The sequence below is a fragment of the Engraulis encrasicolus genome, chromosome 16 (genome assembly GCF_034702125.1).
Source record: "Engraulis encrasicolus isolate BLACKSEA-1 chromosome 16, IST_EnEncr_1.0, whole genome shotgun sequence".
NCBI classification, from domain to species: Eukaryota; Metazoa; Chordata; class Actinopteri; order Clupeiformes; family Engraulidae; genus Engraulis; species Engraulis encrasicolus.
This window is the reverse complement of record NC_085872.1, coordinates 36,194,261-36,211,405: the sequence shown is the minus strand read 5'-3', so window position 1 is coordinate 36,211,405 and position 17,145 is coordinate 36,194,261. Positions and strand designations below refer to the sequence as shown.

The 17,145-nt window shown below is 44.0% G+C and overlaps 2 protein-coding genes and 1 long non-coding RNA gene across 4 annotated transcripts; 2 read left to right on the top strand and 1 right to left on the bottom strand.

Annotated features, from left to right (window-relative positions):
- Window positions 1-113: 113 nt before the first annotated feature.
- Window positions 114-3,183, bottom strand: LOC134465709 (B-type lectin plumieribetin-like). 2 transcript variants are annotated; one of them, XM_063219514.1, is made up of 4 exons: window positions 2,816-3,181; window positions 1,331-1,420; window positions 871-964; window positions 114-557 (listed from the first exon to the last, which is right to left on the bottom strand). In XM_063219514.1, the coding sequence occupies exons 3-4, from the start codon at window positions 958-960 to the stop codon at window positions 291-293; spliced, it is 357 nt and encodes a 118-aa protein (XP_063075584.1). In that variant the 5' UTR covers window positions 961-964; window positions 1,331-1,420; window positions 2,816-3,181; the 3' UTR covers window positions 114-290. The 2 variants fall into 2 exon arrangements, with proteins under 2 accessions (XP_063075584.1, XP_063075585.1); XM_063219515.1 differs by lacking the exon at window positions 1,331-1,420 and having other exon boundaries at window positions 2,816-3,183.
- Window positions 2,720-15,504, top strand: klhl18 (kelch-like family member 18). Its single transcript, XM_063219513.1, has 10 exons — window positions 2,720-2,883; window positions 6,938-7,068; window positions 7,506-7,646; window positions 8,001-8,199; window positions 10,294-10,454; window positions 10,997-11,133; window positions 11,256-11,478; window positions 11,689-11,793; window positions 11,966-12,077; window positions 12,644-15,504. The coding sequence occupies exons 1-10, from the start codon at window positions 2,749-2,751 to the stop codon at window positions 13,028-13,030; spliced, it is 1,731 nt and encodes a 576-aa protein (XP_063075583.1). The 5' UTR covers window positions 2,720-2,748; the 3' UTR covers window positions 13,031-15,504.
- A 187-nt stretch (window positions 15,505-15,691) lies between these two features.
- Window positions 15,692-16,979, top strand: LOC134466558 (uncharacterized). Its single transcript, XR_010038331.1, has 3 exons — window positions 15,692-15,802; window positions 16,091-16,153; window positions 16,346-16,979. It is a non-coding gene; the product is annotated as an uncharacterized LOC134466558 (long non-coding RNA).
- Window positions 16,980-17,145: the final 166 nt, after the last annotated feature.

Sequence of the window (17,145 nt, the reverse complement as noted above, 5' to 3'; positions counted from 1 at the left end):
CAGATATGAGTGCATTCTGTGATTCCTAATTATTTACAGCAAATTGATCTGTGTGGTCTCACCAAAATACCATGAAAGAAACAACTAAAATATAAGCCAAGCATAGACAGGAATGCATTTCATTTTGCTCTTTATTGAAAATCACTTTATCAGCCCTCCAAACAACCAATCAACCAACCATTCGGCTCCGTTTGTATCCCACCATCAGCAGTTTGACACAGTGGCCCTCAGTGACCCTCAAAGGGATGAGGAGGCTGAGAGCCACTGCACTGTTGACCCACACAGCTGCTTCACTTCATCCCCTTGGACTGGGAGGAGTTCCACATCTCCTCGCCGTCCTTCTCGATCACCAGGTTGCCGTCGTCCCGCAGCCACATGCGGCACATCCTGAAGCCGTCGGACTTGTGGGTGTTGGTGTGCCAGACGGCCTTGTTGTCGCGCTTGAACATGACAAAGTTGCAGTCGTCCTGCATGCAGAGGCGGTGGGCATCGTGCTGCCCGGCGGTGTCGGACGACCACATCTGCCTCCAGCCGTAGATCACAAAGTTGCCGTCCTCCTGTAATGACAAAGACATGCAGATGAAACACTTTTGAAATGAGCAAGTCTAGTACACCCCCATGGCTTGTTAGCGCGAGCAAGACAAAGTGTGGAGCAGCTGTGGCGTAATGGTTGTGGACTAGTCTTGTGATGGGAAGATTTTATGTTTGAGTCCAGTATCAGTACTGCCATGGTTGCAAATGCCCTTGAGCCAGACACTGAACATTATTCCAGGGAATGTAACCAGTACTGTCCACCTAAATTACTGTAAGCTGCTTTGTTGAAAAGTGACAGATAGCCCAAGTGCTGTACTGTGATGTAATGCAATGTACCTGAAAGACTGCCTTGTACTCCTTGTTGTTGGACCAGAGATAGTCTCCTTTGCGGAGCTCATCATACTTGGACATGTAGTTCCTGCTCATGGCTCTGTCATAGAAACAAATTAAAAATGAAATGTTAGATGTTCTGTGTTTGTGAATTACCACTTAGCAATGATTTAACACACAAAGTCTTTAGGAGACAAAAAAAGAGAGAAATAATTGAAATAAATGCAAATCAACTTCTAAACATATGACAGGCTCACAAAACTTTCCAACAGGAGCAGAAGTAACAACACATCATCCATCATCTTTTCCCCTTTTGCCTGCAGCACCAGCTTTACCAAAACTGCATAGTATCACATTGTGATAAACTAGTCTTTGTAGCATTCCGCTGTGCACTAAAAATGCATCCTATAGCCCAACAAGCATTTATCTTCTGAACAACAACAACAGTCTTTTAGTGCATACTCACAGGCTGAACGGGCTTCAGTGGATCAGACTGACAAAGGCACCAGGTCTGGATGAAGTGATGCTGCTGTGCATACATCTCGTTTTATACAGACTTCAAAACAGATGGGGTGGAGGAGGGAGGGACAAGGGTGTGTGATTACGAAGGCTAAGTGACAGAGAAAGTACTGTGTGTGGTGGTGATAACAGAAGAAGATGATGCTGATGTGTCTGTGCCGCTACGTGTTTATAAAATAATTGGGTAAGAACCACTCATGCAGAAGGAGTTCAATTGGGTGGTTTGTGAGGAAAATTCCAGGCATGGTGCAAATAGAGACAGCCCTGTGATGGTGTGAAAGGAGTGCCTAAATGTGGTCCGAGCCTGCAGGCCACATGATGATGGTACACGCAAGGGCAATCTCAACATCTTTTGGGCGCTTCAGGTTCAAATGGAGAATGCCTTCATTTTGAATTGTACATTGTGTACAGTCCTACACAGTTTACTTAGAAAACACTTTCAAACACACCATGTGCCCTGCTGCAGTAATGGGCCTTTGTGCATTAAATGCTAAATCACCAAATGCAAAAGCTTAGCAATTTAGCTGTTCCCAATACTGAGTGGTGTCGAGAATGTTAGAATGTTTAAGAGTTTCTGCAACCTTTTCAGGGTCTTCGGTGTCTGACTGCATGGTGCATTTAGGCTCAAATTGGCACTTTAAATGTCAATGTTTCAACAGATTATTTAAGAAGGCTATAAAATGGTATAGGCCAATGGGTCTACAAACTTAGACATAGACAATCTTGTTGTCTTAAGTTTGTTCCAAGAGTTTAGGCCAGATCATAGGGGGTCTGCCCATTGGTCCGACAGCCCATTAGTCCTGTCCTGGCCCATTTCAGATCGCAGGCCCATTTCTTTCCTATCTTTGGCAAGAATCATATAATAATTTGCACAAAATAATGATGACATGTGTTGAGCATTGGTTGATAAGGATAATGTGAATATCCTACGTTGGGGCCTCTCAATGAGGGGGAAAAAGCATACTGTTATTGGAAGAAAAAAAAACAAATGTGTGTGTGTTGACCATTCCTCCATAGAAGTTAATCCTCGCAGTGGACACAATGTAACAGTTAATCCCGACTATTAAAGGCTGCTGATGGCTTCGCCTTTGCCTCGCCAATCATATCGGTGGTACGTAGAATGAAAGAGATTAAAATGGATTTAACCATTCTACGTTAGAGGTGCTGTGAGCCTGAATCTTCGCTGTCACCACCAATTAACAACTGTGTGAGTTTAAGTCCAAACAAGCACAAGCTTTGAAGTCACAGTTGCAAAAGTTCTGCCCTACTGCGGAGTGAGGAAGGAAGAGTGACTACGGCGAGTCGTAAAGATCAAGCTACCAAGTCTTTTCGCGTTTCTATATTTTCGGTCTTTCCTTTTCCTCAATGACGATGGGTGACATGACATTCGAAGAACTGGAAGATTTAGTACATTTTTCAGTCCACGACTTACCAGATCGCGGGTATGCAGTCATGGAAGAAATTCGACGGCAAGGGAAACTCTGTGATGTGACCCTGAAGGTAAAGAAATTCCAACATTGCAGCTAAATGGCATCTGGCTAGCTGATGTAGGATAACTAGCGAAGCCCTGCTACCACTAGCCGTGAGTGGTTGATTGGAAGAGGCTGAACGAGGAGTGTTGAAATAGCAAGCTATGTTAGCTTTGCTCTTTGGAGAGGCGTTTAAAATTATGGACAGAAGTTGATTTAACCCTGAAATGAGTCACTGTATAGTGTGTCAAGCGTAACATACATTTGACGCTGTTTGGACGTTTGTTGTTGAGGGGGTTCGATTTCTTCCATGAAATAACCCATGGCTATCAGGTAAATTTACATGCGTTAGTCCTGCCATCACCCAACTATGAACTCCCTTATCCGGAAGAACTAACAACGATGAATAAACAGCAGGTGTCACATCGCGCAAGAACTCTTCCCTCTCGAACAATTTCTTTTGACTTGTCTTTATTCAGTAGGCAGCTTGCTGCGAGAACACTTCGCAAGCCCGAGTGCCGTGAACGAAGAATAGTGGCGAATGCAAAACACATGAACAGAAAAAAACAGCTTGTTAGTTTCATGGCAATCATTGTCACCTGTCCTACATTGAAATGGCAATGATTCGGGACGGCTTCCAGTTCAGCCGAATGACTCTACTGATAGTGTACGCCTTAATTAAGAAAATTAAATTGGATGTGGGTAGCCTATGCTGTCCTTGGGCACGTATGAGATAGAGCCATTCCAACGTAACACTGTGTGACGTCGACCTTGTGCCCTTGCTAGCTGTGTACATTCATACAGTGTGTAGTGTTGTCATTGTTGAGTAGGGCAATTAATCCGTATTATGGTTATCTGCAGATTAAACACTGAGCAGCACTATTCACCGTTGCAGTGCCTTTGCTGTTGCCACGGTTGCTTAATCCTCTTTCAGTCCTCTCTCACACACCTGCCCATGTTGCTCCACTGCCCTATATTGTGTTCATTAGTTGTATATCGTCTGCTCACTTTGACTTGTGTGCCTGGAGTCCAATTGTATATTTCCACCTAGAACTGTATCAAGAATAGCAATGCAGGCTTTCCCCCAGCGCTTTCTTATCAAGGCGGCCGCCTTGACTAAACCCCCCCCCCGCCTTGGCTACGTTCCCTAAAAAAAAAAAAAAAAAAAAATGCGTCCGAGGGCAAAAAAAAAAAAAAAAAAGTTGTAAAAAAAAAAAAAGTTGTAATGCATGTTCAAGCGCAGGCACTAGGACAACATCGGTTGGACTAAATTGTGACACCTAGTGGTCGGATTTATTACTACGCCATGTGTGTCCATCCTCGAGGCCATATTTTGAAACAATTTTAATTTTCAATTCTTGGGTTGCAGTTACGTCAGAATGCCCCTTCACTGGAGCGCGCGAATTTGAAATGGTGGACAACCATTGACAGTAAATCCTGGCTTGGAGCCATTGAAACCCATTCAAAAGTACATTTGTTCGATGTTCGACAGAATATTTTTAATTAGACCTCAAGACACACCATGGGTCTTGTTTAAATGCTGAGAACCTCAGCTTTCCATAGGCCTACCTGAAAACGGTATTTTCCTAGCATCTACCAATCCGAAGGTAGCCTACTTTAAGTGCAGAATTACTTTTCTAAAGATAGCGTTTTGTTTCCTTGGAAACGGACGCGGTTTATGTGTTACGCATACGCTATTTGACTCGGGTTTGCATTATTATGGATGAATTTCTAATCTTGACATTCTAATGGACAATCTGTGCGAGTTTCAAAATGCGTTTTTATGTAACATGGGAGTAAAATGTGTTAACAGTACGCCCGTCTGGGATTTGTTAGCTAGTTCGCTAGTTAGCTAGCAAGTAAGTAAACTCTCTCTGGTAATAGATATTAGAATCGATCTGTCTCAATGGCCCAAGCATAAACAAAGAAACACCAGGATTTGGATGTAATGCTATAATATCAGCAATTTGTCAAAGCAAAACATTCTGAGAACATTCACAGAACCAGTTCATTATATCCACAGCCTTGAGAGTCGGCAAATCTTTCCACTTTTGACATGATGTAGTGTAGAGACCTAGCACTTGCTAGCTAACTAGCAGGACCAGACGGGATGTAAACACATTTACTCCCATATCACATAAAAACACATTATGAAATTCGCATAGATTGTCCATTAACATGTCAAGATTAGAAATTCATCCATAATAGTGCAAAACCGAGTCAAATAGCGTATGCGTAACACATAAACCGCGTCCGTTTCCAAGGAAACAAAACGCTATCTTTAGAAAAGTAACTCTGCACTTACAGTAGGCTACCTTCGTATTGGTAGATGCTAGGAAAATACCGCTTTGAGTTATGGAAAGCTGAGGTTATCAGCTTTTAAATAAGACCCATGATGTGTCTTTAGGTTTAATTAAAAATATTCTGTGTTAGATCGAAAAAAATTGCTTTTGAATGGGTGTCAATGGCTCCAAGCCCAGGTAGTCCACCAGCAGCGGTAGATCACCACCAGGGGGCAGCACTATGACGTCAGCAGCAACCCAAATGGGCCACCAGTAGGGCAGTTTAATTACAACAGGGCACTGGAACTCTTTTTTGAAAAACCGAGAAGGATGGCCTGCAAGGACAAGACTTGCAAAATGTGCCATAGGTAGTCATAGGTAGCCAGTCAATTTTGCACTCCATTTGGTTTCTCTTTTTCGTTAATGTAAACAACCTGCACTGCACTTTTTGTTACATTTTTCTTTTCAGCTTCTGTAAATAGTTTTGATATGGCAGGTCAATAAATACATATTTTCCAGTTCTACACAGCTTTGTTATTATTCAACCCCTCCCCCCCCCCCCAAACCCCCGAAACAGTATTCGTGCCGTGCGTGACATCAAACCTCGCCAACACCTCCCCCCCGCGTGACATCGCGAGTGGGTCGCCCCGCCCTACCCCCCCCCCCCCCCCGCCACGCCGCCCACCAGGGACTGACTCGAAGCCTCACCACCTTGACTAACCAATTTTCTGGGGGAAACACTGCAATGCCATGCAAAATCTATGCACACCAGTTGAAAGTGCTTTTATCTAATAGCATATCTTTGCTTCTGTTCTGTTCAGTGGGAAAACTTTGTTGAACTATGCATGCTCCAGTCGAGTCTGTTGAATATATATTATCAGTGTTGGGCAAGCTACTTGTAAAATGTAGTGAGCTAAGCTATCAGCTACTCAACCATAAAATAAGCTTCACTACACTAAAGCTACCACCATCAGAAATGTAGTGAGCTAAGCTTCAAAAATGTGGAAATGTAGTTCACTACACCAGAAGCTACATTTTCCCGACATATTGTCAGCTTGATTTAAAATAACAGATAGGCCTACCTTCATTAAACAAAACTTTATTGATCTCATTATACTTAATTGATATTTATTATACATTCAGTGTGTTTTAAATATCATTATAGGACACAGGATAGGGTGACCCCAAGTCCAAGGGGGGACATGGATATGTTTTTGAGGGACAGTGTGGGGCACTCCCTGGCGTGCCCCCCGATTCACTAACATTTTTCCTTCGTATAGGCCTACCTTACTATGTGCGCATCGCATCGCAATTGAGAACTGCCGCTACTTGCGGTTAACTTACATAATATAGAACGTAGGCCTAGCAAGGAAAAAACAGTCGGTTTTCTGCTAAGGCGACGTGTTAAAAAGTAGCATGGAACAAAGTTACAAGTATATACCACCTCTGACTTCATTTCATGCAGGTGGGTCTTGGAACCCCTGTGTGACTGCCTAGATCTCGGGAAAGAGAGTCATTTTTTTTTCTTCAAGCAACAAAATGTAGCTTTTGTGGAAGCTACGTCGCTACTTGAGACAAAAGATAGCTTAACTACAGGGAAGTTACTCGATACATAAAGTAGTGACGCTACGACCAAGCTACTGGGGAATGTAGTTAAACTAGTAGCTTGTAGCTTGTAGCGAAGCTACTGCCCATCACTGTATATTATACACACAAGTACGTTTTGAAGTACAGTTAAAGTGAAGCACAGTTAAAGTGAAGCACATCTACTATCTTCTATAAGCATATTGTTTTCAATTGTAGGTTGGTGAACACAAATTCAGTGCTCACAGGATTGTCCTGGCGGCTTCCATTCCATACTTCCACGCCATGTTCACCAACGACATGGTGGAATGTAAACAGGACGAGATTGTCATGCAGGGAATGGATCCCAGGTGGGCCCCTTAATCTAGACATTCCATACGCACATTCTAGACACATTTTTTGGTCCATGTCATGTCACTGTACTGAGTTATGGGTCTGTGTCTGTCTGCAGCTGCACTCAGCCCCTTGCCAAGGTTTCGTTCTCATTAAATGGCATTTTAGCCATTGTGCTACCAAATGCTGGAACCATCTTTTGGTTGAAATGTTGAGGTGCCAGCGATATGCTTTCAAAAATAATTTTAAAAATTCTTTATTTTCATCTGTCTTTGGTTAAATTGTAGGGTTGTTTACTGTCTCTTTAGATGATAATGCTATTCAACATACTTTTCTTCTTTCTCTTTCTGAAGTGCATTGAATTACAACTATTAGTCTATGTATGATAATTGGCCATACAATACTATGGCTATTGCTATTTCTCTAATCTCTCCTGTGTCTTCCTCCCTCGCAGTGCCCTTGAAGCTCTGATTAATTTTGCGTATAATGGCCACGTGGCAATAGACCAGCTGAACGTCCAGGCCTTGTTAATAGGTGCCAGCTTCCTACAGCTGCAGAATGTCAAGGATGCCTGCTGCTCTTTCCTTCAGGAGAGGTACGTTGGAGGCTATTTTCCGTTCAAAGTAGTGAATGTATGCAGCCTGGCTGGATGACCATGTGCAGGTCAACTGAAGTTAATTCCATAGTAAAGAATGAGCAAAAAGTCGGCAATACTGCTTGAATTCCTGTTTCTACTATGAAGAAGAGAGCAATGCTTTTATCACTGCTGGGACTTCCTCAGGAAGAATGGTGGTAGTGCTGCAGGCTTTTCTTTATTGTTTATTGTTGTGTCTACCCTCACACCACTCTGTTATTTACAAAAGCAGTGAACAAACAGCCCAAGTTCATCCTGCAAAATGAGGTCTCATGCATGCAAAGCTAAAAACCTCTGATCATTTTCCCTTTGCAGGTTACACCCGAAAAACTGCTTGGGAGTCCGCCAGTTTGCAGAGACCATGATGTGCACCACACTCTACGACGCTGCCAACAGCTTTGTGCATCAGCACTTTGTGGAGGTGTCGGTGTCCGAGGAGTTCCTGAGCCTGCGGCTTGAAGAGGTGCTGGAGCTGGTGGGCAGCGACGAGCTCAACGTCAAAGCAGAGGAACAGGTGAGTGGTAGCAGCACCGGCTGCCATCTTGGGCTACCAGTAGCCTGTTTATATAGCTCTAGCCCTCGGCCTGTGCCCACTAAAAGCAGATACTCGATTCGACAGAGAGAAACAACGGCGTTCCCCCAGCCAAGAGTTTCTCAACGGGGGCTCTACAGCCCCCCAAGAGCCTTTAGGGAGGCCTAGGTCCTTGATGAGAAGTTGTCTCATCAGAGATTTTTAGCTGCTTAGATTGACGGGTAGGACATAGGGACACGGAAACGACAGCCATCTTTGCGGAGGAGATGCCTATGCTGACGGAACCGCTTTAGTAGAAGGAGGATAAGCAGCAGACATGGAAGTGTTGTTTGTAATGTATTATACAGTTGTGTGTATACGTAGGATAATGAATAGTTTATCGGAGGGAAATGTGGAGATGCCTATGCTGCAAAGATGTGTTGCTGTGCTCTAGATAAAATCAGTTGCACGGAAGCAAAAAACAGGTAAGTGAAAGAAAGGGTGTGTCACACACTGGAAAAAGAGAAACAAGGCCTACAAAAAAAAATGTTTTTGTCAGCGCACAAGCCCATGTTGACCAGGAGAAAGATTTTGGTCATTTCTAATTTGGCAGAGATTTTCAGACATGGCGTGTAATTCAACAAGTGTTTGTAATGCGTTGTATTGTTGTGTTGTGTGTGTGTATAGAATAATAATTCAGTAGTTTATTGCTTGGCCCACAGTTTATAAGATGCAGAACTCAAAGTGCTGATTTCACATAAAAGACAGAGGATCACTCTCCCAATCCCCAATCTTATTTTGCAACACAGGGCTGGTTATAGTAAATGCATCTCTGCCTATAGTGGGTTAACTCTATTATCTATATATCATTGACCCCATACATGAACTATCAATGCACCCCCAACCCTCACCCCACCACCAGTCATATTGTTATTGCTCAGCCTTTTTTTCAAGGCCTGTGAGAAGCTCATAGCAAAGCCCCTGAAGCAGCCAGTGTAATTTCCTGTATTGAGGCTCTTCGTCGTATATACACTGTACCCGTTGTATTGTATATACACAATATAGCCTTTTGAGCCTGGTTGTTTGAGGAGCAGGAGCAAGGCCCAAGCCTGACCCTGCTCTCACTCCTCACTCCTCCCCTGGGAGGTGGTGGCTCAGGTGGTAGAGGAGCCTGTTCGGCAACCAGAAGGTTGCGGCACAGTGGGTTTACATAGTGTCCAATCTCACCCTCCAACCCGTGCCTGCAGTTCACCTAGGGAGCGCTGTCAAGGCGGCAGAGCCCATAAGGCTGGCGCGAATAACTGACAATTGTGCTCGCTGTCAGCTGAAACTTGGACAATATTACTGTAAGTTCTGAGAAACCAATGTGGTTTAAATGAAATGTACAATAACCTGGGAGTTATGTCCTTCTGATTTCTTACAGCTTTGGCATTTATGAGTCAGGCTCCGCTAGCATCTTGCTAACAAAATTGCTTTACGGCCGTCGTGATCACAGCAATGCAGCCGACCGATCAATCCAAACGCAGTGTGTGAAGCCACTCGTGACGTCATATTGACAATAAAGACATATTTTACAAAGATCCAGCGAGTTTAAACATTCAAACTAAGTGTTGTTTGAAAGGATAATTCATCCTGCCTTTGGGAAAAATAAAATGAAACGATGATACCAATTCTCTCCCAAAGCAATGGCAGCATCTGTGGTTGAGCTCCATGGGACCCCATTCATTCTAACAGCCTCTGCGCTCCTCTGCGCTGTCTGGATGGCGTCACTTAGTGGACAGTAACACCTGGAAAAAGTCGCGAGATTCCTCTCTCGTACTACCCATAGACCCTCTCTGGTTGCGGGTTCGAGCTCCGCTCTCTCTGACCCCATCGGTGTGTCCTTAAGCAAGATACTTAACCCTAAGTCGCTCCGGGTGGCAGGGTGGTACCCTGCGTGGCAGCCACTGCCACCGGTGTGTGAATGTGAGTGTGAGGCATACAATGTAAAGCGCTTTGAGCGCTCGAAGGAGTGGAAAGACGGTAAATGGACTGTGGAAAAGGGTAAATGGTATATGGACTGCATTTATATACCATTTCCCATTTTCTGTGTCTCAGGTTTTCGAGGCGGTGCTGGCATGGGTGAGGCATGTGAGGGAGGATCGTGAGGGTTACCTCCCCGAGCTGCTGACGAGGACGCGGCTGCCTCTGTGCCGGCCCCAGTTCCTGGCCGACCGCGTGCAACAGGACGAACTGGTGCGCTGCTGTCACAAATGCAGGTAATTGTGCGTGTGTGTGTGCGTGCGTGCATGTGTGTGTGCATGTGTGTGCACATGCGTGTATGCTTGACTGTCTTTCTTTGCACATGTCGAGGGATTGTTGTGTGCCTCTATGTACCAGCTGTGGGTCTGTTATTTGTTTGAGTTGGTGGGCATTGGTGATGTCTTTTCAAGCTACCTGAACTATTTTGATGTGGGTTGGTCTTTCCATTGTAGAAGGAGAGAGGTGCCGCACACTCACAAGTTAAATAAACAGTTTTTAATGTGACAACGTTTCGGCCTGTCGGCCTTCTTCAGGTCACATGTTGGTCTTTCCATGCCTTTGGGTATGAGGTGCAGAAAGGCATCCCTGCTTTCTATAGCTTCTGAAAGCAGTTTGCTACCCGAGTGTTGTTGCATCCTGTCAAAGTGTTGTTTTGTGTCTGCCAAGTGTTCAGAGAGATGGGGGATGGGGAGAGATGGGAGAGTTCCTGGTCCCCGTTGGTGCCACGGCGGGGCCAACTGTCCTTTTTTCTAACTTCCCTTTTTAATGTTTTCCTCAGAGATTTAGTAGATGAAGCAAAAGACTACCACCTCATGCCAGAGCGTCGCCCACACCTCGCTGCCTTCAAGACCCGACAGCGATGCTGCACGTCTATCGCCGGGCTCATTTATGCCGTAGGGGGGCTCAACAGTGCAGGTGTGTGCCCGTCTCTCATCGCCGTCTTTCATAACTGATTTTTCCATTGAATGCTGCTGTTTTATAATAACAAGGCTGAGGCTGTCCAACTCTTACACACGTGTGCTTTTGCCACGTTTTAGGAGACTCGTTAAATGTGGTGGAGATGTTTGACCCAATCGGAAACTGCTGGGGCCGCTGCCAGGCAATGGCGACGGCCCGAAGTCGGGTGGGCGTTGCTGTGGTGAACGGGCTTCTTTATGCTATTGGAGGATACGATGGCCAATCAAGACTCAGCACAGTGGAGGTGTACAACCCAGAAACGGACACTTGGAGCCGGGTGTCTAGCATGAATAGTCAACGCAGGTGAGGGTTCAGATCTCGCAAATTACAGATCATTATTACAACCGCTTTTTTCAACCATAATTTTTGCTTCCAAATCATGAAAACCATTCACGGACAATTGAATATTAAAGTATTTTTTTAATCCGTTCATGGTTTAGTATTGAAGATGCATAATTGCTGCACGAATATGATTTTGCTCAAAACTTGTATTCTTGTCATTCCTCTCCACAGTGCAATGGGAACAGTGGTGGTTGATGGACACATATATGTTTGTGGAGGCTATGATGGCAAATCCTCTCTAAACTCTGTGGAATGTTACTCCCCAGAGACGGATCGGTGCGTACCGCTTTTCTTTCTTCAGGTTTTACTTTTTGCCACTCACTCAAATCAGTCTCCGCAGTTCTCTTTTTTGCCACTCATCTACACCAATCATATTTACAGTAGGTTCTGTGAAAATGTATTCCTCATTCAACTTCTGTGTGTGTGTGCGCGCGCGTGTGTTTTGCAGGTGGACAATAGTGACGGAGATGAGTGCGAGTCGCAGTGCTGCTGGAGTGACTGTGTTTGATGGGAGGATATTTGTGTCTGGGGGCCACGACGGCCTACAGATCTTTAACACGGTCAGTGTGGATACAGTAAAATCAGGTTTTTGCAAGAGAAACTTGTTCCAGATGAGATCCTTGCGCTAAAAGACTGAAATAGGTTTCATTTTGTCAGTGTTTGTAAAATTTAAGCAACTAAGGCAGGTTTTTAGTGCAGTGATCCAGTTGCAATAGCATTGGAATGTTTTCGCAATATCTTTGGTAGATCTAATTCCTTCTGGACATAAGATACGACGCTAAAGGAAAAATAAAGACCTCTGATGGTCCCAGTCCCAGTTCATACTCACTACGAATCACTAGTACCTCAGCTGTGCAATAACTTGACTACTGTTTCAACAGAGGTTATCTGGATGATGTATACTAAAATAGTATGAGAAATTACATTTGTTTATTTTTGCCTAAACTTAAAATTGTTCTACTGTTTAACGTTTTAGTCAGTTTCAGTCCTCTTACAGTCCTGGTATTGTTAATGTTTGAGTGAATTCAGTCAAAATGGGCATACAGGAATGACTGCATTGTACAGCATTTGAGTCAAGACATGACTGTCTGTGCCTGACAGTGCAATTGCCTCTCACCTCCACCAGGTGGAGTACTACAACCATCACACAGCCCTGTGGCACCCGGTGGCAGGCATGATGAACAAGCGGTGCCGGCACAGCGCGGCGGTCTTGGGAAGCCAGCTGTACGTGGTGGGTGGCTACGACGGCTCAGCCTTCTTGATGGGCGCGGAGGTGTACAGCTCGGTGGCGGACCAGTGGTGCCACCTGGTGGCCATGAACACGAGACGCAGCAGAGTCTCCCTAGTAGCCAACTGCGGCCGGCTCTACGCCGTCGGCGGCTACGACGGACAGTCCAACCTTAACTCGGTGGAGATGTACGACCCCGAGACCAACCGCTGGACATTCATGGCACCCATGGCGTGCCACGAGGGTGGGGTCGGGGTCGGCTGTATACCCCTCAAACCTGCTTAAAGCCGCCATGGCGACATGGTCTCCTCCGAGTTATGTGAGGGAGGTTATTTTGTTTTGGTTGTTGTTAATTTTGTGTTCCGTTTCGTTTTCTAATGGGTGATAGAACTTCCAAAAATGCATTCATGTTCCATGGTTTGCATCTTAGGTACTACACTCTTGGAGGCGTTACAGAGATTGTCTGTCTGTGAGCCTTGCATACACTCAAAGACTGTCAGCTTGGTGCCCAGTCGCAGAGACCAAGTGGGATCTTTTTACAGGATGTACATGTGAACACGTGTTTTGTTGTTTCTCTGCAACGCAATGAGCCTTCAGTGGGAGAGTGTTGTCTTTTCTCCTGAACAGGTCTCTTTGAAGACTGGCGAGAGAAGGACATGCATGAGAGAATAGACAGAGAGAGGGGAGATTTTGAGAATGATTTGGGAGAATCGAGATAAAACCAGAGAATGTATGTTTGATAAAGATCACAGTGGTTCATCATCACCATGTGAGAGGGCATGCACATATAGAGGCAGGGATTCCTGAAGTGGTGTGGGTGAGAGGTGCCGGCCATTCCTCCATAGTGACGATTGACAGTGACAACTCAAAGCTGCTTAGCAGAGTCCAACTTGCCCACTGTGCTCTTAGCCAGAAATGGATCACCTGGTAGTCCATTTCAGTGAACAGACTGTGTGTGTGTGCGTGCATGGGTATGGGTATGTATGAATGTGTTTGCATATTTGCATCCTGTGTTGGTCTGGCTGGGAGTGTGGGTGTTCGCGTAACTGGAAGCTTAATTTTTGTATCTAATAGGGAGAGTAAAACCACTGAGGGTTGCTTTCATGCAAGTCCATTATTTATTAATTGGGAGATCTGGATCATGCTTCAAAGGTGCACAGTTACCACAGTCATGACAGCTTCAGTTATTGTCATGAGAGTAAGAGTATGCACATCCCACCTCGCTGAGGCCAGGTGCAGGACAAAGGAGTATCTGACAGTAGAGAGAGTAGAAGTCTGCACTCTGCAGCTCCGCTTTGAAGGTTTATTCAGGCCATACAACGTTTCAATCCAACAGGGTCCATGCCTAATGAAGACCTGATGAAGGTCGAAATGAATGACCTGAATAAACTTTCAAAGTGGAGCTACATTGTGCGGATATCTACTCTTCAGTTATTGTCCCGTCATGACTCTCAACTGCAAAAAGTTGAACAAGTAAGGAGTCACCTTCACATCCACTCAAGGTGCCATGTTCAGACTGCGGGCTGTTTTTTTTTTTTGATAAACAATAGAGACCACGTCTGGCGTACAACTATAAATTAACAATACTCTTTGGGGTTTCTGTGGTAGTGGAAAAAGTAATGTATGCTATAGATTTAAACCATATCTTCCACAGCAAATGGAGTTGAGACCGGCATTCCATTATTTGTGATGTGATGTGACGTGACGGGGCAGTTTTGCATGTCACCAATGACGATACCTCACAGGGAGGTTCTCCTCACATGCGTTTTGTATGTATGTGATGTGTGCGCGTGCTGGTCCGGTCCGATCCGGACAAGACAAACTGCTTCACTTGATACCAAAAAGGAATGGGAGTGTTCTCAGCACAGAGGCTCTGCTGGGCTATTCTTGATGCATAGCTAGCTGAGAAAGGATGGGTGTGTGTTAAAACTAAAACTTATACAAGTACTATTAAAGCAGTGGTCCAGACTGGTCCACTCCAAGCCAGAAGAGTAGTTGAGTTCGGGGATAGGGACTAAAGGCGTGATTCTTTTCATTCCCCTTGTGTTTTTGCGGTCCACGCATTTGGTTAAGAGGAACAACATCAAGAGAAATTTGGGATAATTATGTACTGTGAATTTTGAATATAGATGATGTTTTTGCCATCTGTGTTTTTTCTGCTGATATTATTGTAAAATGATGTTTTTTTGTATTAACTTTTAGTCCTGGTGCAGTATTTTTACTACCCTTGGTTTTTGGTACTGGACCACAGATTTTATTTATTATTTGTTGTACTTTTCTTTTTATGGTGTTGCACATAATGGTTTGATTTAAAAAAAAGAAAAAGTCAATTTTTTAAATTTTAGTATTGCTTATAATTATTGCTTTCTGTAACCTTGAGTTTCTATCAATGGAGCGGTGATTGTCTTCTCTCTTACTTTTCTGTTTTTTCTTGTTACTTTTCTCAGTCTTTCTTTCTTTCTTTCTTTCTTTCTTTCTTTCTTTCTTGTTGTCTTAAGCTACCTCTATTCTGAGATGGGAGGTCACGTTCAGGGAAGTTTGCCTGCTAAGATGAAACTAAAATTCCTCTGCCTGATTTTACTGACATAATTTAGAGGCTTCTTTCCTCAAAGTCCATTCTTAAATCATGCTGTGTTGAAGGAAAAAAAAAATGTTCTGCATTCTGCTCCCAGTTCCTCTTCACTCAGATGGACTGTGTATCATGTCAAAAAAAGAAAATGCCTTGTCAAAAACAGAATAAACGAAAGGATAAATTATAATGTCTGCATGTCTTTTAATGAATATGAAACCTACGTCCAAAGTGCTGAATAGTGCTGAGAGGACTTTAATTTGGATTCCGCCCTTCTGCCTAATTATGGGGCTGATGGCCCACTGTCGACTTGGGCAGCAGGTATTTCTATGGGCCGCCTCGGGGCGGACACTCACACTCTCTCTGGAGGCCCAACTGCTTGCACCATGAAGATACCGTGCTGCCTATTTGTTTCGCTGATGGCTGTCATACTTGTGCTGTGCCAGGAGGTCCAGGGAAGTACAAATGACCAATCTGTGATATCTCAGGTGGGTTTTGATTACCGTACTGCTGTAATATAATCTGAAAGTTTCCGAAAATGTTTTTCATGTCAGTAATTCAAATAGATTGTCTGGACTACAGTTGTGAGTGTTAAATTCAGTACATTGCTTCTTCAAATATGCTCTTAAAAACATGTTTATTCTGAATGTGTTCTATGGATATTAATCAAATTAATTGCAAATACTTCACATGTAAGTGTTCAGCCAGAATTTGTTACTAGTCTGTAATGTGTGCCTGTGTTTGTTCTCTGTTTGTACCATTTCTTTTTCAATCAGTTTGCCTCTTTTGGGATTGTTTCCAAACTTGAGGAGAGAAGTGCTGAGATACCAACCGCACAGGTCAGTTCTCTATTGTATATATTTTTTAAAATGACATGAAGTTTCTGATGGCAAGGAATTTTGCCTACTGGTGGTCAGTTATTGACCTGATTATTTCTCTCTCTCTTTGGATGCTTGTACTACCAGAGTAGCTCAAACTGGCTTTGTTGTGGATATGTATACAGCACTGTAAAGCTCTCTCTTGTTCCACAGGGTGGGAATAATCCCTTCATGAATATCATAGCTCGGAAAAGAAGAGCAGCTCCCTCCGTCGCCAAAAAGCCTAGCCCTTTCTGTACAGGATGTTTTTCTGTCATCGGAGACCCAACAACATCGCAATAGTGACCAAGAACCCTCGTGGATACATCAAGATGTTGACAGATGAATGAAGTGTTAGTGAAGTGAAGTGAAGTGAAGTGAAACACACATATGTGTGGTTACTGTTTATAAAAAAAAACACAAAAAAAACAATGCAGCTAAGGACTACAACTGACCATTTTGAAATTGAAATTCACATTCTCCAACCACCACACAGGCCAGCAATGATGATGATGATGATGCGATGGGACCCGTGCTCTCCATGTTATTACGTTTTTTTACGCTTTACCACAATTACCTCACCTGACAGTCCTGATTCCGCCAGGCCGTGTTTTAAGAGGTGGGTGTAGACCTGAGTGGTTATTTTACATCCAGGTGATTACAGCCCCAGCGTGTCATTAGGCACCACCACATAGAATTATCCCATTACAGGGCTAACCTCCCACACGTCACGGGGCCCCCCAAAGGCATTATGATGACAGGACAGCGCTTCGAGACAAGCCAGCTGGGCTGGACTGCTGCGTCACAAATACAGCACTACAGTACATGGACCTTTTTATATGAACAGTAGCTCTTAATATTGTTATTACAGTTGCATCATATATGAATGAAGTTGTATCTATTTGCATTATATTTAAAAGCAATGTTTCACAATGCACTGTTTTAAGTTCTCTTTGAATTAAATTCAATTAAAG

Excerpts from the sequence above, each read along its gene's own strand:
- LOC134465709 (XM_063219515.1), bottom strand. The coding sequence starts at position 960 with ATGAGCAGGAACTACATGTCCAAGTATGATGAGCTCCGCAAAGGAGAC. Across the intron at positions 558-870 it reads AGTACAAGGCAGTCTTTCAG|GAGGACGGCAACTTTGTGAT; the intron begins GTACATTGCATT and ends TTGTCATTACAG.
- klhl18 (XM_063219513.1), top strand. The coding sequence starts at position 2,749 with ATGACGATGGGTGACATGACATTCGAAGAACTGGAAGATTTAGTACAT. Across the intron at positions 7,647-8,000 it reads TGCTCTTTCCTTCAGGAGAG|GTTACACCCGAAAAACTGCT; the intron begins GTACGTTGGAGG and ends TTCCCTTTGCAG. Across the intron at positions 11,479-11,688 it reads AGCATGAATAGTCAACGCAG|TGCAATGGGAACAGTGGTGG; the intron begins GTGAGGGTTCAG and ends TCCTCTCCACAG.